At 43.6% G+C, this 24,134-nt stretch overlaps 1 protein-coding gene across 8 annotated transcripts in view; it reads left to right on the top strand.

Annotated features, from left to right (window-relative positions):
• PEX14 (peroxisomal biogenesis factor 14) overlaps positions 1 to 24,134 on the top strand; it is a 155,813-nt gene that overhangs the window by 53,243 nt on the left and 78,436 nt on the right. For all 8 annotated transcript variants that reach the window (XM_003949289.5, XM_001162201.7, XM_063786398.1 and 5 more), the window contains one exon: positions 8,028 to 8,112. In XM_003949289.5, the coding sequence (XP_003949338.1) occupies positions 8,028 to 8,112 (85 nt within the window). The remainder of the gene's footprint in view (positions 1 to 8,027; positions 8,113 to 24,134) is intronic.

Genomic DNA, 24,134 nt, shown 5'->3' with positions numbered 1-24,134 from the left:
GAGGTTGCCATTGTCCATGACACAACCTTTCTTCGTCTCCTTCCTAATCATCCCGCAGTTCAATAGTGCATGACTAGAGAGCTTCACCAATCTCCATCTGGCCAAACTTCAAAAGAAGTGGAAGCTGAAGCAGGGTTTCATCTGCTGAGCATCTGAAGCTACTGGAGGTTAGGAGAAATACCTTTCAGAAAGCATGAAATTCAACCAGTGGTGGAGAGAAAGAGACTAGGAAATAGAGGCAGTGGTATCATTAGGGAGGTGCTGGGGACTGTGTGCCACATATTTTTAGTGTTGGAGTCACCCGCCACCGTCACTGTGTGAGCTCACAGTTCTCTCAGGGAGCATCTTGGACACTGAGTCATTACATTCCTTTAGAGTGATTTAACTCAACAGCTTGACACCTTCATTAATTTTACAACACGAAGCCTGGGTGCTCTCTGCTTCCTCTTTAACAGTGCAGGGAAATTAGAGGAATATTGAAAATATAAAACCAGGGGATACTGGAAGAAGGAGCAGTCAAGGAGCTGTTGAAAAACATCATGTTAAGGAATTGAACTACTTGTCTTTCCTTGGTATCTCTTGGGATCGAGCACCCAGCTCTTGCCACTCGTCTCTGGCACATAAACCTTTTATTTCCGTTCCTGGCACGCTGGCCAAACCTCCAACTTGCAGCCAGCTCGTTTGCCTTCTCTGCTGAGGTCACTGCTACCGTGATCCGTGTATAATGGCATTTTCCTCCTCTTTTCAGTATGAAGGCTATTACAGTTTCTTCTCTAAACAGGACTTCAAACAATTTGCTGCCAGTTGCATTTCAAAGCCAGGGAAAAGGCAAATGTCATCCTTTTTTTCTCCCCTCTTTGGGTAACTGCTTTGTTGGTTGCATCAAAAATTAGAGGGGCTGCTATCTAAATTCAGGTGGGGATGCGTGGGGACAAGGCATTTAAATTTGCTTTTCTTTCTCCCTGAAGGAGAAAAACCCTTTTCCTTCTCAACCTTTCCTAAAAAGGAACTTTGATCTTCCCAACCCACAAGCAAGGGTTTCATTTCTTCCAGGCCGGTGTGTACTCCACAGCTCCTTCTGTGGCGTGGTGACCGTCGCCCGCTGCATCAGCAGCTCTGCTTTTCAAGCTGTGCTGCTCCACTGCACCAGCGCCCTTTGGGCTGGAAGTTGGCACCCAGAGTCCTCGGCTGGACACGGACACCTCTCCAAAGTCACCCTTACGTCCCTAAGATCACTGTCCCTTGACATTAAATAGTGCGTGGTGGTTTAAGATGCTTTTTATTTCAATATACATTTCTGGAAGAACTACTTTAATCAAATAACAAAACAATGACATTCTGGCAAGCAGTTCATGCAATATTTTTAACTAAGGCCAAGGGAAAAAAAAATAAATGGCAGAGATATTTCACTTTGAAAGGTAGTTTTTGCGCATGTGAAGTTGCCACTTTTCATAAAGGCTTTTACTACATATATCAATGAGTTTTAAGAGAGACTAGGGTCAATAATGCATGCTTTAGAATTCCCTAAATACAGATTTACACAATAGCCTTAAAATATATTCTGTTCTATCATGTCAACTCCTGTGCACTTCTACCAGCGGAATTTTATTTCTTTAATGTGAAAAACAAAAGGACAGAGGAAAGTAAAGTAAAACAAAGGAAATTAGGGCCCACAAGCTTAATTAGTATAGTGTTGTAACCCAAATCAACAATGGGAAGGACACAGTGACAAAACCCAGGAAATTCCAAGTCGAAAGAGAGGCTCTTTCCTTTAACTCCTTGAGTGCCAGGGCACTTGCTAGCCAGCTCCTTACCCAGGTGCAGGAGGCTACCTGAGTACAACTCACTGTCTTTATTGTTGAACTTCCTGGCTTTTGTTGACTTTCCCTTCTCCTTTCCTCCCTTAATGTACATGAAACATACCTTTGTGTGTGTGTTAATTATAGATAAATGGGCTAAAATTGCCTCTTGGTTTTGTAACCCTCAGAGAAGGGGAAAGAGTACAAAAAAAATTCCTGTCACTGTCATCTGTTCATTTTTAATGAGCAATTTTTAAAAATTGAAAATAAAAGAGGAAAATGAATAGGTGTTGAACCAGCCCGTGATATGTAAATGCCAACTAGTAATTACCTAAAACCTCAATTTTCATTCTGTTTCATCTTGCAAAACATTTCATTTTCCCTGAGTGAAAACACTTAATTTGGGCTGTGCGAGTTAGCGGAGCGGCCGCCCCGGCCTGCGCCTCCGCCGGCTCCGGCTAGGGGGCACTTTGGCTCTGCGCTTCTGCCGCCTGCGGGCTCGTCCACCTCAAGGTTATTCCCCTCTTGCCATTCCAGTGGTTTTACTCTGAGTGTGCAGGCCCCTCCCCCCCACTCCCACTAGTCTGGTTTCGGGGAGCCTGTTCCTCCTTGTCCTTGCAGAGGCGCGTATTGAATTTTGGCTGACCGAGCCTTCCTCTGCATATTAACTTTCCCCTCTTACCTGGCTATTGGGCCCTTGGCGTCCCTGAGTTGCAGTCACACTCTGAGAGCAGCTTTCTGGAAGCTTTCTTTCTCCCTTTGAGGTTGCACACAGAACTGCCTCTAGTTTTTGTTTATTCCTGCTGCTTTTTTAGTCTTTCTTTTCATTTTGGCAGCTGGGGAAATCCTGGATTGAGGCTCACACACATTTGCCCTCCTGCCACACTGAGAATGACGATTCCGACGCTTCCTTTCTTTTGCATACTTATAGATTTTTCTTCTACTCTGGTTTAGGATATGTCACCTTTTGGATATGTTCGTGGAATGTGGCTTGTGGTTGCCGCTGCTTCCTTCCCTCCCCAGCCTGTTCCCTAGCTAGAAAGAGAGCGTGTAGACTTGAGAAAGAACAGGGAGCCCGGCATTGTGAATGGTAGATCAGAGAGGAGCCTGCATGTAGAAAACCAGAATTATGTTGTCCTAGGACCCTGGATCCGAGAGTGGTCTGCCTGGAATCTCAAGGAACACGGCCTCTTTAGTGAGATATATAGCTTCATAATTAGCCCGTTGCATTTTTTCACGAGTGCTAGCATCAGCGTTCTACGATGTGTTTCTCTGATTAACAGCTGCTTTGCAACTATTTCCCTGTGCCGCCGATGACCATATTTGTCAAGGAACTCCTGACAGAGTACTGATTTCTTACTAAAATGCAGCATTTCTGTTTGAAGAGGGTTCTCTCATTCTTGGCAGTGCCTGGCTTTTTAAGTCAGTCCTTGTTAAAACTCGAGTTGGCTTTGGTCTAACGCTTGTTAACAGGATTCTGGGTATCTACTTTAGAGTATGAACGTAGGAACCTTTCACAGGCAATTTAATCTTCTGAGCAGCGCACGTGGAGCAGTGCGGCGCTGGAATGGGGTTTCGGGCCCGTAGATTATATTGGTCATTTTCTTTTGCCCTCTAGTTGTGATCTCTCTGGGTTAAAAGGACTTGGCTTTGGTTGTTAGTGTCATTAATTTTTGAATATTTTTAATATTTTAAGATGGCTAATGAATGCTCACATCTTAGGAGATAGATGTGTATGTAGTACACAGGAGTGCTGGAATTGGTGGCATTCCAAATAAGTGTCACTGGAGACAATGCATCAGGTTTACATGTCAGGTGCAAAGTGCTAAGGCTCCCTCAAACCCCAGGTTCATTATTAGGCAGGCTCTGTCCTCCTGTCCCCCTCGTGCAGAAAATAAAGTGTGTATTCTGAAGATTACAATGTGCAGGTCTTTTGTAGGAGAGTGGAAAACACATAGGAAGCATCTCTTTGGTGAGGACTGTCAGGAACCTCAGTTCTTCTCACTGGGGATTACTTACCCTACACAATGCATTTAACAGCGCATAGTTCATAGTAGATAACCCCTGAGTATACTGTATTCCATTGATTTATACAGTTACAAATCCTGCTCTCTCAAATACAAATCTCTCTCAATTGGCCAGTCATCTTGGATCTAAAGGTGTTTTTCAACCTGAAGTCCCCCCCGCTTTTTTCCAAGTTGCTGACAGTGACTCCAGTGACTCCGGTGTAACCATTGTTGTGAGACTGCAAAGACAAGAATTTACTCCTCTTCCTTGCACCTCAGTTTTATCTCTAAGTGACACATAGTGAAAATTATGAAATTTCCCCAAAATTGTGGAGTTGGTGGTGGCAGGGTTGTTTTATTTTGCTTTGGGTGGAGAAGGGGACAGAAGGTAGGGTCAGAGGGACGGGTGGTGGGGGAGAAACTGGTCTGTTTTCTTCGGAGTTTGTCGTCTTTATTTTGATTAAACTAGCTATTGGTAATTCGAGGTGCACTCATTAAGAACTCAGTGCAAGAGGAAGGGAAAGGAACGCTGATTCCATATTTATCACAGGCTCACCAGCAAGCAGCTTCGACGGCGGCATCAGCAGCTTAGTGCCAGAATTCTCCCTGGCTTGCTGCACTCCCACAACATGTGCAATAAAGTTCCTGTCTCCGTTTTACATCTTTGACATTGAGGCGGAAGATTTGGCCTGAATTTATGTAATTTAGTTGGGCACAAATATAACCCATGAATAGTCACATTCATCTTCTAATTAGAAAATCAAACGATAATACAGGACAGGCTGCAGGCACCCCATCATCGAATCCAACAAAAGCGTGTTGTGTGTGTTGGGCCTCTGCAGAGGAAAGTCAGTTGAATTGCTTCATGAAATTAATGAAAAGTGCCCAACAATAGGTGGGTGAAAGGCACAAACCGAGCGCCCTGTCAGTTATTTAGTGTGTGAAGATGTTAGCATTATGGGTAAAGAGTTTTGCAAAATCTTCTCCCGTCGATGTATGAATCATGGGGCTATAAAATTCTAGATTGGACAGGTCCTTTCCCCCATTTTGTAGTGCCAGTTCCTTGCGGGGAGGGAGGGAGAAGAGTCAAGAGTAACTGAAGAAATAATTAGTGAAAAGAGGAGAGAGGTTTTCATATGTTCACACTTACATGTAGCCACTTCTCAGGGTGTCTTTCTTATTCAGCACATTAGGTTGGGGCTATTTGAGTGCTTTATATTTTTGCATCTAGTGTAGTGATGTCGATGCTGTTAAATATGTGATTTGCCTGTCGCCTGCATTTTCAGACAAAGATCAAGAGGAACATAAACAAGCCCCAAATATACTTTATGTAGGTGTTTGGCAGTATTATTTTATATGACTTGAAATTAGTGAATGGAAACTTTAAAAGAAATTGTTCATATTTTTGCAAGTTTGAAGCGTGCCGGGACTTTGTCAAATTCCCGTTAAAATAAATACGTCAATTTCATCTCCCTTCCAAATTCATTTATCTTGCTTTTTTAAAAGGTGTTTTCTACTTTACCTGATGTTTAAATTGGATTCGCTCGTTTATGCTGTTCTTTGCTATATCCCCCACGTTCTTCTTAAATGAATTACTAATGACAGAGCACTCCATCATTCCCTCTCTGCAGCCACTTTAAGGAAAGCATGGTGATCTAAACCTTTTAACCTATTAAAGATGATTTTTCCCAATTGAATCAGACCCACCACAGGTGTAATAACTAATCATTTAAACTACACCTGCTATTATGTATTTTTAAGCCATTATGCGTGTTGGATAGATGATAATTCATGTTTATTGCATTGTCCGATGGATCCGTTTTGCCTACACTAGGCTGATTAATGTATTTAAAGAAATAAGAGATGCATTTTTTAAAAAAAAATTGATGGAATGCGCCAAGCACTGCATTGAGTGCACCATTAAACCCATCAGAACTTTGCTCTCTGACCAGAAATGCATATACCAAGGACTATATTAAAAAAGCAAGGTGAAACCTGTGTGTTCCAGTGGTGGGATTCTGTTTTCTTTCTCTGTCATGGAAAATTTTGGAAGGATGAAGGAAAGGTTTCTGTTTCTATGGGTAAATGATAGGAGCTGTACTATTAGCATCTTCTGCTTAAGACCTGTTCATCCACATTTCCGCTGACACCTGGTACATGTATCACACACAGCATGCAGACTACCGCATGATACGAATAGTGTAATTTTCTTGTGTGTTGAAGGTGTATTTTTTTCTCCAGGTGAAGAACAACTATCCCCACGCCATCTGAGCTGTGCAGACTGGCGCTGACCCTGGGGGCCAGTGACTGGGTACCTGTTCATTCTCTTTCCAGAGCAGGGGCCTCGCTTCCGTTGGTTTTTCTCCTTGTCTCCCATTTCTCCTCTCTCCTTTTCCCCCCTCTCTCCTGTTATAGCTCCTTGTGTACTGTTGCCTTCTTCTCCCCACCTTTCCTACCTCTACCCATCCCCTTTTCTTTTTTCTCTTTTTTCCTTCTTCCCTTCTCCCATCTCTTCATTAAAACGCATCAGTGTTGTAGATGTTTGTTAGATTTCTCTTGATTTTGGTGTGACCTGAGGCGATCTGGTTGAGTATGCCGTTTGGGGTCTCTAGAATCTCGAGCATTCATTTTTCTTTAGTCCAGAACTGGTCTATTACTGTGGTTCATGATGGTGGTTAGTACTGTCGGCAGCATTGGAGGACAGATGATAATCTGTGCGGAGCTGGGCTTGGCTCTCAAGGGACACTAGTATGTCCTGTCGGTGACAGGCCCAGACCTGAAAAGTCAAGATACTGAGTTCATCCTTCAGGGGGAATGTCTAGGTAAGCCTCCCACGGAGGGGTTGCAGGGAAAATGAATACAGGCTTTTCCCTGGCTTTTTTTCTTTGGTTTATCCGCATATCTTTTGTTCCCCAAAAGTCTGTCTGGTCTCAGGATTACATTCATATAAAATATGGGGAAGGAGATGATTTGTAACTTGTATTTCACTTACAGTCACAGTACTTTCTGTTTGACTGCTTCCCTTAGTTTGAAGGATCTTAGAAAACTTCCTTACATCTAGCCTTAGAAATTTTTTCTTTCAACAACTTATGAGTGAACTCAGGGCCTGTTGACTTTATCTGTAACATGAGACCATATTATTCCTTTGATTTTGATGAGGCGAATAATAGCAGTCATTTAAAACAGCCCCTTTCCTACCTGGGGCAGGTGGGCGTTTCCCATCCATAGGGCTTGTGTCTGGGGTGGAAAGTAGACAAGCCAGGCGTAAACACACACTTCGCGTGTGCTGAGTGACGTGAAGGTTAATATCTGCAGCGGTGCCCCTTCCATCCCCTGCCCGGCTTATGTGGAGATAGGAAGATTTCATTAAATAATATTCATTACCAGAGGCAGGTAGACAATCTGTCAATCTGTCAGCTTTTAGCCATGAAACTCCAAACTTTGCCCTTTGAAGGGTCTTCAGAACTCAGCTCCAGTGCAGAAGGGGGGCCAGTGTGAATGGCAGTGGGTGTTGTCTCCGACATAATCCCTTCCAGCCGGGACGCCCTCAACACTTTGCCAGGCTCTGGAGAGAGCGTGGTCTCTGCCCTTCACTTGCTTGCAGCGTAGTTGGGGAGGCAGGCTGAACATTAGAAGATGGTGTAATTATGTCTTCAATTATATGGTACACAGTACAGGCACTGAAGAATTGAAGAGAATAGGGAGATCAGAGATGGCTTGCTTATTTAGGCAAGGCTTCGAGGAATCAGAACAGACTATAAAAGGGCTGTGCTGATAGAGAACATGTGTGTGTGTGTGTGTGCGTGTGTACGTGCGCGTGGGGTAACGTTTAGACAGGTGGAGGCAGGAAAGGGAGGCCTTCCAGAAAGACAGCATACAGGGCACAAGGGCGGCGACATGGGTGCGCATGGCCACACCTGCCAGGGAGTATGAAGAATCAGCTCGAATGGAGATCAGGAGGAACAGGAAGGATCATCGCAGGCCTGAAGCTCGGCAGAGGGATTAGATTTGACAGACTCAGATACAGGAAGCCAGTGAAGACAGGGAAACAACATCGCCTTTCATTTAGGTAGATTTTAAGTTTAAGAAATAACTGGTTATAAATTTGACCACAATAGTATGCTTGTCTCTGTGGAGCTGGGAAAAACTCCTAGGATTTTTAATCTTGAAATTCAGACTATTGAAGTGAAGTTTACTCCTCTTATTTTCTCTCTCTCACCAGATTGCCACGGCAGTGAAGTTTCTACAGAATTCCCGGGTCCGCCAGAGCCCACTTGCAACCAGGAGAGCATTCCTAAAGAAGAAAGGTACAGGTTCCACAGGGCTGTGCAGCACGGCCTGCAGGGGGACTGGGGCTGGGGCAGATGGAAGCCACGGTGCAAGGCAGGTGCTGAGCTGCCAGGACTTCCTAGAGCTGCCTACTCATGGGGCAGTGGGGCTGAGGCAAACCCCCCAGTGGGGCATGCAGGTTTCTTTCCTGACAATGGAGCGGCAAGATGACACGATTCGGGTAATTAAGCACGGAGGACTTAGTCCAGTCCATCATGGCAAAGGCAGCATTCAGTAGCAGAGTCGGCCCATTGGATGAGACTGTGGAGGACTTCTGGTTTTTGGTCTGCTCTGTGTCAGTGACCCTGGCTGCAGGATGACTAGCTTAGGTTAGGAGTTCAGCTGCTTCAATAGAGAATGAGGAAGAAAGAAATGAAGGGCGAGGGAAACGAGATGACTAACAAGGTCAGGTTAAAGTCAAGCTTGGGGTCAGTCCGATTTACAGATTGAAGCGGTAAATTAGTGGTTTTATGGTATTTCTGTAAGCAGGGATAAAGTGGACCCTGACAAATTCAATATTGTCTGAAGAGACAATCTATTCTGGTTCTGTTGGACTTTAGGGTATTTTTCTTTTTTTGTTAAATGAAAACTACAAAGAAACCTGACTTTTCAATTTTTTATACATGTAATTTTCTAGAAATCTAGGAAGTCATTTACACATCCTTATATACCATGAGGGGCAAAAGTGAGCTTTCTTCCTCCCAAAGCAAAACTCTTTTTCCTTAAGGAGCTGGAATGCCAGCCTTGAAATTCTGAGTTTTGAGCTTTCAGTCATTTTTGGCTGGAATAGGTGGGTGATATTTCCTAGGTCTGCTCTGTGATGTCCCACTGAAGGGATGCAGCAGGAACTATTGGTCCCTTCATGCGATCATGTCCCGGGGCTGCACTAACAGGGTTTGGGCAGAAGAAGCCCAAACATTTCACCACAGGCGGCTGCTTCGCGGCAGCCCCAAGGCTGGGTCCCTGCGACAGAGTTGGTAAGGAGCACTGCACGGCTGCTCACTGGCTGCATTGTGCCAGCACCCCCCGCCGCCCCCCGCCGCCATCATTAGGAGATTATTAAAATTTGGAGTGTGTTGGCTGGCCTCGCCACTCCACAAGCATCATGCCATAAAAGAGTTTTTCCTTGAAATATGTGTACCTATGGGGAGTAATTAATCATAAAAGCTTAGGGATTTCAGCTCTCTCATCAAAGCATTGAAGCTGGGGAAAGCTGAGCCTAAAAGCTGAGCTGATTACCCGGGGTAACCTGAGACAAAATCTATGGTTGCCGAGAGATCCTTAGCTCCAGTATATTGTGCAATATTATAACTGCCTGATCTTCTCTTCCACCGACAATGACCAGTTAGTCCTCATTTTCTCTCAAACGCAGCTGGGTTAGAATTTCATTTGCAGAAGGTATTTAGAGCAATTTAGAGACAAATGTCTCTGGTGTTTGCTCGGCACTTCCCCACCGCAGGCTTTGCTGAGCAGTTTTAGTATCAGGAGCTCCATCTAATCTGTTTAATTTTAATAAATCCCTGACTGGGAGAGGGAGTGAAAAAAAAAAGAGAGAGAGAAACTCTGGACCAAATAATACTTCTTTTGAGTTACTTGGCTAATAATTACTGTAGAGAGAAAACTGTTTTGTGCAATTATGATTCGTTGCTCCTTTAGCAAAAAAAATCCAACTGATCAATTCATCCAAGAGTCATTGTGCACCCTATGCCCTGTCCCTGGACTCCCATCAGGAATTTAGCAGAGAACCGAACAGACAAAATCCCTGCCCTCGCAGAGCTTAAATTCTAATGGAGGGAAGGCAGACGATTAACAAATGGGAAAATGAAATAGGTCGGATGTCAGATGCCGAGCGCCATGGATACTGATGAATGAAGCAGGGAGCCGGGGTGAGGAATGCCAGAGTTGGTGTGGGCTGGACTGTGATCTTAAACAACATGAATGTCAGAGTGTCTCTAAGAGGGTGGCACATGAGCAAAGACTGGAAGGTGACTGTTTATTGGTACAGTGGACATAATTCCTTCTTGACCCCTAATTTGGGTTAGAGTTTTTAGAATTTTAGGCATCTGGCACCTTGAGATGCTATCCTGCCCTTCGTCCTCTAAAGAGAACTATGTGAGTTTATCCTGTACTTAAACCTGGAATCTCTGAGGTTAATCACCCATCTCCATTATCCTCTAAAATGCTGCTTCAGTCAGTAATTATCCATTTCCGAGTTGAATCCCAATGGAGTAGGTTCTGGCAGGACCTTTTCTGGGCAGAGAATTCCAAGGTTTGATCGGTGTCTGGGGAAGAAAAGCCCCTTCGCAGATTTAAACTTCACTTTTCAAATTTCGGGCTGTTCCAGGGTCAGGTTTCCGTGCTCAGCACGGCCTGGCACCGTCTCCGATGGGGATGAGGGTGAACATCTACCGGGTCCCTAACAGTAGTTGTGGAAGGAAAGCAAATTGGCTCGCTGGCCGTCTGGACCAGGAGGGGCCTGGGTTCTGGCACCCGTGCTCTTGGACTCCCTGCAGAAGCCTTGCAGTGCTGGGCTTGGAGCATGGGCTCTGGGAGGGCTCTCAGCTCCTGGAGTCTTGGCTTTTCCTAGCAATGTCACTTCAGGGAATTGCAGTGGAGCACTGACTTGAATTATAATCTTGACTTTCTTTTTTTTAATAAACATCTCTTTCCTGAAAAGGCAAATCCAATTTTGTTTTTCTTTTAATATTATTTAATATTTAATATAGAAATTGAGGTCCCTGTAGTGCATGTCAGTTCAGTGGAAAATGAGGCGCATCAGCTGAGTTTGTTTCATTGTGAAACCGCAGCTGGGAGCAGGGGCTGCATCCTGTCGGTGTTACCGACGGGTTAAGTGTTGTGCTCTGTGACTTCTGGTGGGGGTGCTGGGTGAGGGCGAGTGGGGAATGAGTGGTATAGGGATGGAAGAGCATTGGTTTGCAAAGGTCTTTCCTGTTTGTTTGTTTGTTTTGTTTTTTGTTTTGAGATCTCTTTCGGATGCTTTAAACTCTGAACATGGAGCCATTAATGAGAAACGTGAAGTTATTAGAATCATTTATCATTTTCTTTGAAGTTTGTACTGCCATTTTGTGTAATTTACAACATTTCTTCCTTTTATCGGGAATATTTTGGATGAAAGAAAAAAGCAGCTGCTCACCTTCAGAGTATTAGAATAAATGTTTTTGTTTTCCTTCCAACCACTTGATTCTGCAGATGACACATCAACTGCGGAGTCAGCCACACATCAAGATAATTGGACTGTGTGTGGGGTTTAAGCCCTCATAGAACCAGTCTATATATAGAAGCAGTTCTTGCCAGGCAGGCATCATATCTGGGGCTTTAAGCAGGCTGCAATCCAGGAGGTTAGAGTAACGTAAAAACAGCAATAGAATCAGTCCAGAAAGTTAGAGGCTTGGAAATTGTCGTCAATAGGCTTGTGTTGATTTGACACCCTATCCAGCCACAAAATGTAGGAGGCAATCTGCTTCCAAAGATGTTTGGCAGGCTGAGGATGAGGTGGGTAATAGTGATGCTTGTTTGTGAGGGGGGTGAGGTGGGGGAGGGGGATAGAGTTGTCTGTTAACTTACTCTAACATATCTGTTGCAAAGCAAGCTTCTAGGAAAGACAAACATCATCTATTTTTCTGTATAACCCTGCATAGTGGGGCCTGGGTGCTGTTGGCTCACACTTACTGTGTCCTTCTCAAGTGTCTAAGTAAAGGGCTTTTTCCTGCCTCATCCAAGAAATGGTCCTGGTTGGGGTAGGCAAATGAAACAAATAAAACACACCACCATACTTTCTCATTCCAAAAGGTGAAACTAGATCTTATCCTTCTACTGTTCCTGGAAGCAGAAACCCCGGTAGCAAAACCGCTTCCTTGCTGGAAATGAACTTGAAGAAACCTGGCGGTCCCAACCTTGGTAGTGGGCTAGAGGTGAAGGGCTTCTCTGTAGAATATTTCAAGGGGGAGTAAATTCTTACACAGATTTCAATTTAACTCTCTTTTATTACTTTTCTTTTTTTTATCATTTACGTCTATTTCATGAGGTAGTTTGCATGTCCTTGAATGGAATCTCGTTACCATGAAAGCTTTTTTAGCATTGATTTCATAACAGTCTTAATTTAATAGCTCCGTCATTACTGAGAAGCTCTGGGAGTGGGGCCCTGGCTTTCCAGGTCACTGACCTTTTAATTACAAACCTTGTTCTGATGGCCAGGTTATCGACTGGACAGCTCCCAGCTTGTGCCCCCAGGATGAAAATGAAAATAACTGTGTTTCCTCCCCCATCTCCAGGAAAAAAAAAATTGTAACCTCTTGTGTTTCTAAAATTAATTTTCTCCTTCAGCTTTACTTTATAATTAATTCTTTAATGTGTCTTAGTGAAGCCAGAAGTCTTTTCACAAAGCTTTTCTTCCTAGAGCTTGGGTCCAGCAGATAGCTTGGGGGGAGGGCACGGAAATCTTGCCAGCTCCCACCCCTTGCTTGCGTGTGGCCCATTTCCTCATCCTCAGAAACTCCTGCGGCTGAGCTGGAAGGAATAGAATTGGCTCTGTGAGGGGCTGTCTGGCCCTTCTGATTTTTTGTTAACGAGACATGGATTGTGGCATCAAGATTTAGATTCATTCCTCTATTTGTTGGAGTCATTGAAGCCAATATATCCTGGACATTTTTTAAAGAGGTCCCCATTCTGAGAAAAGACAGGAGTTGAATGTCTTATTGATTCTTACCTTTCTGTTCGTTATAGACGACCAGAGGAAACAAATGCCCGACACAGATTTGACTCAGTCATAAGTGTGAACCAAATAGGCCGATCTGGGTTCTCTCACTGACTGAAGAGGAAGAGAAATAAGAGAGGACAGTGGGCAAAATGTAGGGTGACAACCAAGGGTTCTGGTTTGCCCAGAATTGCCCTGGGTTCAACCCTGAAGTTCCCATGTTGTGGACAGCCCCGTGGTCCTAGACAAACAGGTCACCCTAGCGGTAAAAGCCTTTCTCAGGAGTGAGAACTACCAGGGGAGACAAAACGGGTTTGGTTTTGGAACCTGGAGGAAGAAGGCAAAATGAGAAGAGTCCACTGGCAGTGAGTCCCGGAGAGGCCCGCCTGCAGCAGCGTGGCATCTTCCGCACCCACTTCCTGCTCTTTCTCCCGTAGCCCTGCCCTAGTGTGGGTCCAGTGCGGAGCCTCTGGGGGCGGGGCCGTGCCCTGCAGGTGAGCGAGGAGCTGCTCGTGCGGAGCAGGCAGGGCTGTGTGGCAGCCGCGCTTGTTCCTGAGGATGATTGAGCATCTCCATCCATCTGTTGTGAACGGACCGTCTTCCTTCCCTGCCAGTCTTGCACCTGCATATTCGTCACCTGCTGCTCTGGCCCAGCCTATTCATCACACCGACTGGTCCCCCGCATCAATTTTCCCGCTCCCCTTGTTATCCAAACTTGTCTTCAACTCCACAGATTTTTCTCGGCATCCAGGACGAGACCTACGGCAGCTAGGCCAGCCGAATGTTGTAGAAACAGAGATGCCCTGGCTTCCCCATTCAGAGCGGGAGCTGATAGCACTTGCTGCCCCAAGAAGGCTGAGCTGAGGGGTTTCCTCCACTTCACCCTGCGATGGGGAAATAGCGCAGAGGAGTTTGCGGGGAGGGAGCACTTTCAGATTTACCCAGTTACTTTTATGTTTTCCCTGCAACTGATGACTGATTCTGTTCTTAAACTTGCGTGCCTGTAACAATACTGCAATGAAAAGGAAAGTGACAAAATGACATTGGCATGTATTAGTAAAAAAAATTTTTTTTTTTACTTTTTGAAAAGGTAAGGCATATACATGGTCTTAAAAATTCAAACAGTAGAGAAGGATATACAGTAAAAAATAAGTCTTCTCATTCTCTCATTCCTGTTCCCCACCCGTTCTCTTTTGCAGAGGATGCTACAGTTTCTTATGTATCATTCCAGAGATAATCTATCCACATGAAAGCATGTTAATATGTATTACTCCCCCACAGAAACACGAATGCTTTCTAAATACAGTGGTAGCATATTCTACACTTTACTCGTATACTTGGTGTTATATCTCGGCAGTCATTCCACATCGATACATACTGACTTGCTTCATTCTTTTCAGTGGCTGCATAATATTCCATTATATGCATGTGTTATCCTTTTAAAAACTAGTCCCGGCTGGGCGCGGTGGCTCACGCCTATAATCCCAGCACTTTGGGAGGCAGAGGCGGGAGGATCACGAGGTCAGAAAATTGAGACCATCCTAGCTAACACGGTGAAACCCCGTCTCTACTAAAAATACAAAAAATTAGCTCGGCGTGGTGGTATGCGCCTGTAGTCCCAGCTACTCGCGAGGCTGAGGCAGGAGAATCGCTTTAACCCGGGAGACAAAGGTTGCAGTGAGCCGAGATCGTGTCACCGCACTCCAGCCTGGGTGACAGAGCAAGACTCCATCTCAAAAATAGAAACAAAAACAAACAAAAAATTAGCCCCAAATTTGTGAGCTAATTTAGGTTGATTCCTATCTTCTGCTGTCTCAAGCAATGGCCCAATGAATATTCTTGTCGTATACATTGTTGAACGCGTGTTGGTTTGGCACCATGCTGAAGTCAGAGCATTTTTGCATATGGTAAGCAGGATAGGGGATATTTTTCTTGCTTAAATTTCATGGGATTATGTTTCATAGTAAAGAAGATAAAGCTTTTTTAAGGTAAACATGGACTATAGGTAGAAGGAAGTTAATAAGAGGAAAAAGAGTAACAAATTGCCGTTAACATTTAGCACAGATTTGGATTTTGAAGGGATGGACATTCTGGTTATGTGAAAAATTCTTGATTTCTTTTTTTGTTTTGAGACAGAGTCTCGCTCTGTCGCCCAGGGTGGAGTGCAATGGCACAATCTCGACTCACTGCAGCTTCTGCTTCCCAAGTTCAAGCGATTCATCTGCCTCAGCCTCCCGAGTAACTGGGATTACAGGGACCTGCCACCGCACCCAGCTAATTTTTGTAGTTTTTGGTAGAGACGGGGTTTTACCATCTTGGCCAGGCTGGTTTTGAACTCCTGATCTCATGATTCACCTGTCTCGGCCTCTCAAAGTGCTGGTATTACAGGCATGAGCCACTGCTCCTGGCCTGCTCAGTTTTGACCTAGCCATTGAGGGAGGCAGTGGGCACAGAGAGAAAAGAGCAGGAAGGCCTTCGTTAGTGAGGGGAGGCTCAGGCAGAGACGCATGTGCCAGTCACTGGATTGGCGTGTGAGGAAAAAGAAGGGAAGAGAATTGAGGCTGGTGAGATAGGAAGTGAGGGAGGAGCTGGGGTTAGGACCCAATATTATATAACAGTATTGCCTAGGCTGGAATGTAATGGCATGATCATAGCTCACTGAAGCCTTGAACTTCTGGGCTCAAGCGATCCTTCTGCCTTAGCCTCCCGAGTAGCTGGGACTACAGGCACGTGCCACCACACCTGGTGAATTTTTTTGTAGAGACAGGGTCTCACTGTGTTTCCCAGTCTCAAACTCTCGGCCTCAAGTCATCCTTCTGCCTTGCCTTCCCAAAGCATTGGAATTACAGACATGAACCACGGCACCTGGCCCATGGAGCACAGAGAAACTCTGAGGAAGTTTACTCTCGGCTCTGTATTGAAACTGACTTGGCCTGGCAATAATAAGACCAGCCACAAAGATGGTCCTGCTGAGTCCGTCTTCAGGTGTGGAGGATCTGGGCCGGGTTGGTAGCAGTAGAGATGGAAATAGAAATGACAGCATATTTATGTAGACAGTTCTACAGTTTACAAAACACTATCACATAGTTGATTTTTTCACTATGACCCTAGTATGTAGTGGGCAGGTTAATGAATATTAGTTGATTTTTTCGCTATGACCCTAGTATGTAGTGGGCAGGTTAATGAATATTTGTTAAATGAATGAAAACATTATTTAATGAATCTCAGAGTGGTTCTTTTCTCCCATTTTACATAGATGAAGAAATTGAGGTTTAGAAAGGCTAAGTTGAGCTAATACATGGCAGAAGTAGAACTAGAATCTATGTCTTCTGACCAAGATTCTTTGAACTATACCACGTACTTTCTGGAGAGGAAGGACAGAACCACAGACATGGCAGAAGAAAGAGTAAGCCATGCTCAGGAGGGTGTGTGTGGCAAAGGGATGGACTGAAGATGACTCTCAGGGTTGCCTTTTTTGTGTTAAGCAGCTTTATTGAGGTATAACTGACATACAGTAAACTACACATATTTAATGTGTGGTTTTAAAAAGTTATGACATATGTATAATTGGGAAACTATCGTCACAATTAAGATAATGGACATGCCCAGCATCCCCAAAAGTTTCCTCCTACCCCTTGGTAATCCCTTCCTCCTGTGGTCCCCCCAACCCCCATATCCTGGTTTGCAAGTATGCATTGATCTGCTATCACTATAGATTAGCCTTTTTTTTTTTCCTTTTTCTTTTTCTGAGACAGGATCTTACTCTGTCACCTAGGCTGGAGTGCAGTGGCGTGATTACGGTTCACTGCAGCCTCGACCTCCCCGGGATCAAGTGATCTTCCCATCGCAGCCTCCCAGGTAGCTGGGCCACAGGCACACACCACCAAACCCGGCTAATTTTTTTGTATTTTGGGGAGACAGGGTTTCACCATGTTGCCCAGGCTGGTCTCGATCTCCTGGGCTCAAGTGATCTGCCCACCTTGGCCTCCCAAAGTGCTGGGATTACAGGTGCAGACTACTGTGCCTGGCCCTAGTTTGCATTTTCTAGAAATTTATATAAATGGAATTATACAGTGTGTACTTTTTTTTGTTCTGGCTTTTCCACTCAGCATAATTACTTTGAAGTTTGGCCATGTTGTTGTATATACTAGTGGTTCATTCCTTTTTATTGCTGAATAGTATTCCATTATATGGCTATACTACCTGTTGATGGACATTTGGGTTGTTTTCAGATTTTGGATATTAAAAATAAAGCTGCTGTCAATATTTATAAGTTTTTGTAGGGACATATAATTTCTTTTGGGTACATACTTTAGGATGGAATGGCTGGATCATATAATAGGTGTGTGTTTAACATTTTAAGAAACTTCTCAACTGTTTTTGAAAGTTGTTATACCATTTTACATTCTCACCAGTCATGTATGAGTGTACCAGCATTTTAAGCCTGGAGAATAGGAAGATGAAGGTGACAAATTTTCTAGTAATGAAGCCACTTGACTTTGGAAATATTCTTAAGAGTGACTAAATAATAGGTCATGTTTGGACTACTTCAGCTTTAGAGGCAACAGTGCATAAACTATCTGGGTTCAAATCCCAGCTTCACCACTCTTTAGCTGTGTGGTCCTGCATAAAATACTTAACTTCGTGGTACATTGGTTTCTTTATCTGTAAAATGGGATTAATGATAATATTTACTGCAAAAGATTCTTGTAAGAATTAAATGAAAATTGGCTGGGTGTGGTGGCTCAAGCCTGTAATCCCAACACTTTGGGAGACTGAGACAGAAGGATTGCTTTAGATGGAAGGGTTGAGACCAGCCTAGACAACACAGTGAGATCCTGTCTCTACAAAAAAAATTAAAAATTAGCTGGGCGTGGTGGTGCATGCCTGTGGTTCCAGCTACTTGAGAGGCTAAGGCAGGAGGATTGCTTGAGCCTTGGAGTTTGAGCTTACAGGGAGCTATGATTGTGCCACTGCACTGTAGCCTGGGTGACAGAGCAAGACACCGTCTCAAAAAAAAAGATGGGGGGGGGGGTAGAATTAAATGAAAATGATATGAAAAGTGCTTAGCAGAGTGCCTGGCACCAAAATAAGGGCTTAATTGATGACAACAATCATCAATAGTATATGTTCTCTTAGAAGATATATTCTTAATGGGCTATAGTCAGTTTGCTGTAATTGTATTATAAGAATTCGTGCATCAGGAACCTCTAGGAATTTTGAGCAGAGAGGGATTTAATACAGGCAGTTAGGCCAGGTGCAGTGGCTCAAGCCTGTAATCCCAGCACTTTGGGAGGCCCAGGCAGGTGGATGACTTGAGGTCAGGAGTTTGAGACCAGCCTGACCAACATGGCGAAACCCTGTCTCTACTAAAAATACAAAATTAGCCGGGTGTGGTGACGCTTACCTGTAAACCAAGCTACTTTGGAGGCTGAGGCAGGAGAATTGCCTGAACCTGGAGGCAGAGGTTGCAGTGAGCTGAGATTGCGCCATTGCACTCCAGCCTGGGTGACAGAGCGAGACTCTGTTTCCAAAAAAAAAAAAAAAAAAAAAAAAAGCTGGGTGCGGTGGCTCACACCTATAATCCCAGCACTTTAGGAGGCCAAGGTGGGCAGATCACAAGGTCAGGAGATTGAGACCATCCTGGCCAACACCGTGAAAACCTGTCTCTACTAAAAAAACAAAAAAAACAAAAAAACAAAACCCAGCCGTGCATGGTGGTGGGCACCTATAGTCCCCGCTGCTCAGGAGGCTGAGGCAGGAGAATGGCGTGAACCCGGGGGGCGGAAGTTGCAGTGAGCCGAGATTGCGCCACTGCACTCCAGCCTGGGTGACAGAGTGAGACTCCATCTCAAAAAAAACAAAAAACGAACAACTACTACAACAACAAAAAAACCAGATGGTTAGGCGCTTACTCACTTATTGAAAAGGCTAGGAGAGTAGACCCAAGGTTAGGCCTTCAGGAATGACTGCCAGATAATTTGCCAGGGTAGGTGCTACCTCTGTCCTGATCAAGCAGTGGGGAATCAAGAGGCTGTCACTGGAGCTGTGGAGCTCAAGTGCATGTCCTTGCAGCTGTGATCCAGGGACCAAGAAGTTGCTGCTGCCCCCACTGCAAGTGTTGTGTGACACCTGGAAAAGCAACGACAGGACATTGGAATGTGGGCTTGGCTTCTACTTCTGTGAAGATTGGCTCTTGACCCCCATGAAGCTGGAGACTGGACATTACAATAGGAAACCTCAGTGTTTCCAATATCCTGCCTGCCCATCTGCTGATATTTGCAGCAACCAAAAGCAGCAAGAACAGCAGTCCTCTGCCTCATTTCCACTTTCCAAATTGTCCATGAGTGCACCTAATTGGTGGTACCTAATTCCCATCCAGAACTCTAGCTGCCATGGAGGGAAGCATTTTGTGCAATATAGCACAAATTATGGGTGCGTTAGTCCCCGCCTTAACCACGGAGGAGACGTCCCAAGACCTCCAGTGGATGCCTGAAACCTCGGCTAGTACCGAACTCTGTATGTACTATGTTTTTCTTATGCTTGCATACCTATGGTAAAGTTTAATTTATAAGTTAGGTACACTAAGAGATTAACAGTGTTAACTATAATAAAATTGAACAGTTAAAACAATATACTGTCATAAAAGTAATGTGAATGGGCTCACCCCCTCTCCCAAATTATCTTATTTTCAGGTAACTGAGACTGCAAAAAGCAAAACCACAGATAAAGGGAGACTTCTGTGTATATGTGACAGAAGGATACTTTTATGCTTTTTTAGTCTATTATTTTTTTAGAAGACTTGGGCCTTTGTTAATAACTGTAATGATATACTTCCAGTTTGTCCAAGAGATAAATATTGATGTATTCTGTATCATCACTGGCTTTCGAGATGATTTTAAGAAAACTTGTTGGCCGGGTGCGGTGGCTCACGTCTGTAATCCCAGCACTTTGGGAGGTTGAGGCAGGCAGATCACCTGAGGTCAGGAGTTCGTGACCAGTCTGGTCAACGTGGTGAAACCCTGTCTCTACTAAAAATACAAAAAAATTAGCCAGGCGTGGTGGCGCATGCCTGTCATCCCAGCTACTTGGGAGGCTGAGGCAGGAGAATCGCTTGAACCCTGGAGGCGGAGGTTGCAGTGAGCTGAGATCGCGCCACTGCACTCCATCCTGGGTGACAGAGTGAGACTCTGTCTCAAAACAAACAAACAAACAAACAAAACAAAACAAAAAGAAAACTTTCTTTCTTATATGGCCTCTCTTAGGGATGGAAGTTGTTTTAATGAGATTTATCTGCTAAGGGTAGACAAGAGAGTTTCCACCGAAGGGACTACATGATATGCGGGCTTATTGGAACTGTTGGAAAATGTTAGAAGCAGGGATTTTTGAAACTTAACATAAGGTATAACATAAGGCAATCTCTACTGAAAAACATTTTATGTTGATTGGACTGTAATTAGAAAGATTTAAAAATAACTTTGGATAGTATTCATTAATTTACCAATCCATTGTTATATTCAACACTTTTGAGCTGATGTCTTTTAAAAATCTAAGTTTATCTGTTGGGGGGTGGTGTATGAATTAGTGTATCTGTAACTGTATGAATATGGAGTATTCTTATCTTTGTATGTGATGGTGTGCTTCTATTTTAAATTTATTTTTAACTATAGATAGGCTTGCTAGGTTGGTCATTCCACAGCTTGATCTTCTTTCCGTTTTTGAAGTAAAGGTAACTCACTAATGCTCCTCAGTAAACAGAGTGATGGGGCAAGCTGACTTACATTTCAATTGTTCTGAGAATTGAACAACTCTACTAATGTTTCCCTTCCAACTTCAAACATACCTGTTCAGTTTCTTCAACATCCTGATAGGAGCTGATCTCCTCAGAACTCTCCCCTCTCATCAGACAGAGGACTTGGGCATGCTCTAATCTCTTACTGTTAATTATTCTTTTTAGTTTTAAAGCCCTTTAAAGTAATCTTTCTGTAATTAGATTGTTGAGTAGATTGTCTTTAGTAATATGGTGGTCTTAAATTTTGTGTGGATTTTCAGATTGTTAAATGGTTGCAGAGGCTTTCATTCATGAAGTTGAAGTTTACTATATCATGGTATTTCAGGAAAAAAAAAATCATGACCCTCTGTGATAAATTAAATATCACAACCACGTAAATGTCATCTTTTCAGTGAAACTGAAAGTGCATAGGAATGGGACTCTTTTTCAGTCTGTTTTTGGCTTTAAGCTGTAAGAAAAATATTTTAACACTGACAGTAGTAAACCTATGAAGCTAAAGAACAAAGCCATACTCTCCCCAGCTTTATAAGTCACACGTGGAATTGTGAATTAAATTATTCTAATTGCAAAATTTGGGGTCTTGGCCGAAAGAACACAGGTTGAATTTGAAGAAGAGGCAGCTAGAAAAATCGGTGTAACTTTCACGTGAAGATAATTTGCACAGAATGTAATTGAAAGAGAATAAATATGGAGCTCCATGATGTCCTCTTTGAGTCTATTTCTCATATTTACTTACATTTTTTTTTTCCCAATCAAAGGCTCTCCTTTAGGCAGTCCTGAAAAGAGGAGACACAGTGCTGAAATAGAAATAAAGGTTAAGTATCTCCGATCCAAAATGCTTGGGACCAGAAATGTTTCAGTTTGGATTTTTTTCAGATTTTGGAATATTTGCAGAATATTGTGTTGGTTGAACATCCCTATTCCAAAATCCTCCAATGAGCATTTCCTTTGAATGTCATGTTGGCACTCAAAACGTTTCAGATTTTGGATTATTTTGGATTTCAGATTTTTGGATCAGGGATGCTCAACCTGTAACAGGCAGAAATAATAGAAAATAACAGAAATAACATAAAATAGCACTGTTCTTTGGAAGATCTTAGTACCTTATTTGGAAAGATTTTTACTATTCATTCATCCACCACCCATCCATCCATCCATCCATCTTTCCATCCAACAAGTATTTATTGAGTGCATATATCTTACAAGGCATGGTGCTGGCCCTGGGAGTGAGGATGTAATGTTACCATTTACATAAAACAAACAGAGGCCTGGGGTGGAAGCAGACTCCACAGAAATATGAACAAACAAGCAAAATACAGATAAGCAAGGTGCTGTGAGAGAGAATAATGGAGAGGGTGGGGTAGGTTTGCATTGGGAAGGTTGCTGAGACCAGAAGAATGATAAGTGGTTCTGTGAAGAATGAGAATGCCCGGGCAGAAAGGACAGCAAGCTCTCAAAGACTCCAAGGCAGGAAAGGAGCTTGATTTGATCTAGGAACTCCTGCAGTAGTGAGTGAAAATGAGAGTGACATTTTATAGCTTCCATCTGGAGACACCATGGAAAATAAAAGTTCTATTCTCCCAGTCTAGAATTGTCCATGTCAGCTGTGACCAAGTTCAGCTCTGTTCACCAAGCATTCCTCATCTGCTGTTTGCCAAGTGCTATGCTAAGTGCACTGGGGACATAAATGGTCCACACCCTTAGAGAACTTGGTGATGAGGCTGTAGAAGCTACTAGTAATACAGATGTTTTAATTTACAGGCAAGCCTGAGATGATACGGTACAGACTGTATAATAGCCACTGGCATGTGTATTTTGCTTTACAGCTTAAAAGCATTCACACATACATTTGCCCATTTAATTTTCATGGTAACCTAAGTCATTTCCTCAAAAAGTGTAAACATGGGCTTATGAGACATATGGAAGCCCACCCAATTTGAGGAGCAGGGTCTCTGTCATCACTGAGTTGAATTTCAGTGTGTAGTCTGTGCCTGTGCTCTCCCCTTGAAGAATCACATTATAGAAAATGAAATCTAGAATGACTACAGAGGTTACTTAGTTCATCTATACCTTTTCATATACATTTCAGTAATTATTTTGCTACATAGGAAGTGAATTTAATTTGGAGTTTTTCCTGCTGCCTTCCATGAGGGCTTTCATCCTGAGCCCCATTCTTGTGTGTGAGAAGAGGAAGTCTTGGGCTTGAGTGTGGCTCTAAAGTAAATGCCGTTGACTTTGTTGTTCTGTATGGACGCTTTTATCAAGACAATAAAGGGTAAATAGGGTGACCTCTGCTCCTGTGGAGAGGTCGAATGGTTACATTACACAATCTTCTAGAGCATCTTGCAGCAAATACATGGGTTATATTAAAAATTGCAATCATATCATTTTTTATAGTAAATTGCTGACCTTCTGCAGCGGAATCAGCTTTATTGAATTTCGCCAAAAATGCGTTTATAATTCTGCCATACACACATGATATTCATGTCCTTGCTGTCCATGTGGAAATGTCCCTTTTTATGATGTTAAACAAATTAAATCGACTTTCTCCTGAGCTGCCGTGCCTCACCTTTAAGATCCATTCTCAGGAGTCGAACCTCCATGAAGCCGAGCTCATCTCCATTAGCGCGGATGTCATTACACAGCACACTGGAGGCTGGTGCATTAGGCAGCTTTATCCCAGCAGCACAGATTCGGCTTGGAGATTCTTTAGAGGTGACTCCAGGGCAGTAAATGTATTTCACGCATACTGCCTGAACACTAACAAGGCCTTACCATAATTACTCTGTTTGTTTTGGGGAAATGGTAGGTATTTGTTTAAAAGGATTTCGTGGTGAACCAAGAATATACATGTGTAGTTAGTTCTCGCTATTCACTTGTGAATGATGCATTGTAGAAGTTTTATCTTATACCAATTTTTCTTTAATTTTCTGCAGCTCTACTTCCCTTCCAACCAGTTTGGTATCAGGGATGCAAACTAATTTTAATGTTAGCCTAACAAAAATACAATCAGAAAGTTATGGCCAGGAACGGTGGCTCATGCCTGTTTACAGTCCCAGCACTTAGGGAGGCTGAGGCAGGTGTGGAGTTCGAGACCAGCTTGGCCAACATGGTGAAACCCCGCCTCTACTAAAAATACAAAAATTAGCCGGGTGTGGTGGCAGGCACCTGTAGTCCCAGCTACTCAGGAGGCTGAGGCAGGAGAATCTCTTGAACCCGGGAGGTGGAGGTTGCAGTGAGCTGAGATCGTGCTGCTGCACTCCAGCCTGGGCGACAGAACGAGACTCTGTCTCAAAAAAAAATAAGTTATACTGCATACTGCATACTTAGATGAAACATAAACATTTAAAAACTATCTCCGGACTGGGTGTGGTGGCTCATGCCAGTAATACCAGCACTTTGGGAGGCTGAGACGGGCAAATCACGAGGTCAGGAGTTCAAGACCAGCCTGGCCAATGTGGTGAAACTCCGTCTCTACTAAAAATACAAAAATT

The sequence above is a fragment of the Pan troglodytes genome, chromosome 1, assembly GCF_028858775.2.
Source record: "Pan troglodytes isolate AG18354 chromosome 1, NHGRI_mPanTro3-v2.0_pri, whole genome shotgun sequence".
Classification (NCBI taxonomy): domain Eukaryota; kingdom Metazoa; phylum Chordata; class Mammalia; order Primates; family Hominidae; genus Pan; species Pan troglodytes.
Note: the sequence above shows the minus strand (reverse complement) of the source record. Positions and strands in the feature narration are given on the sequence as shown.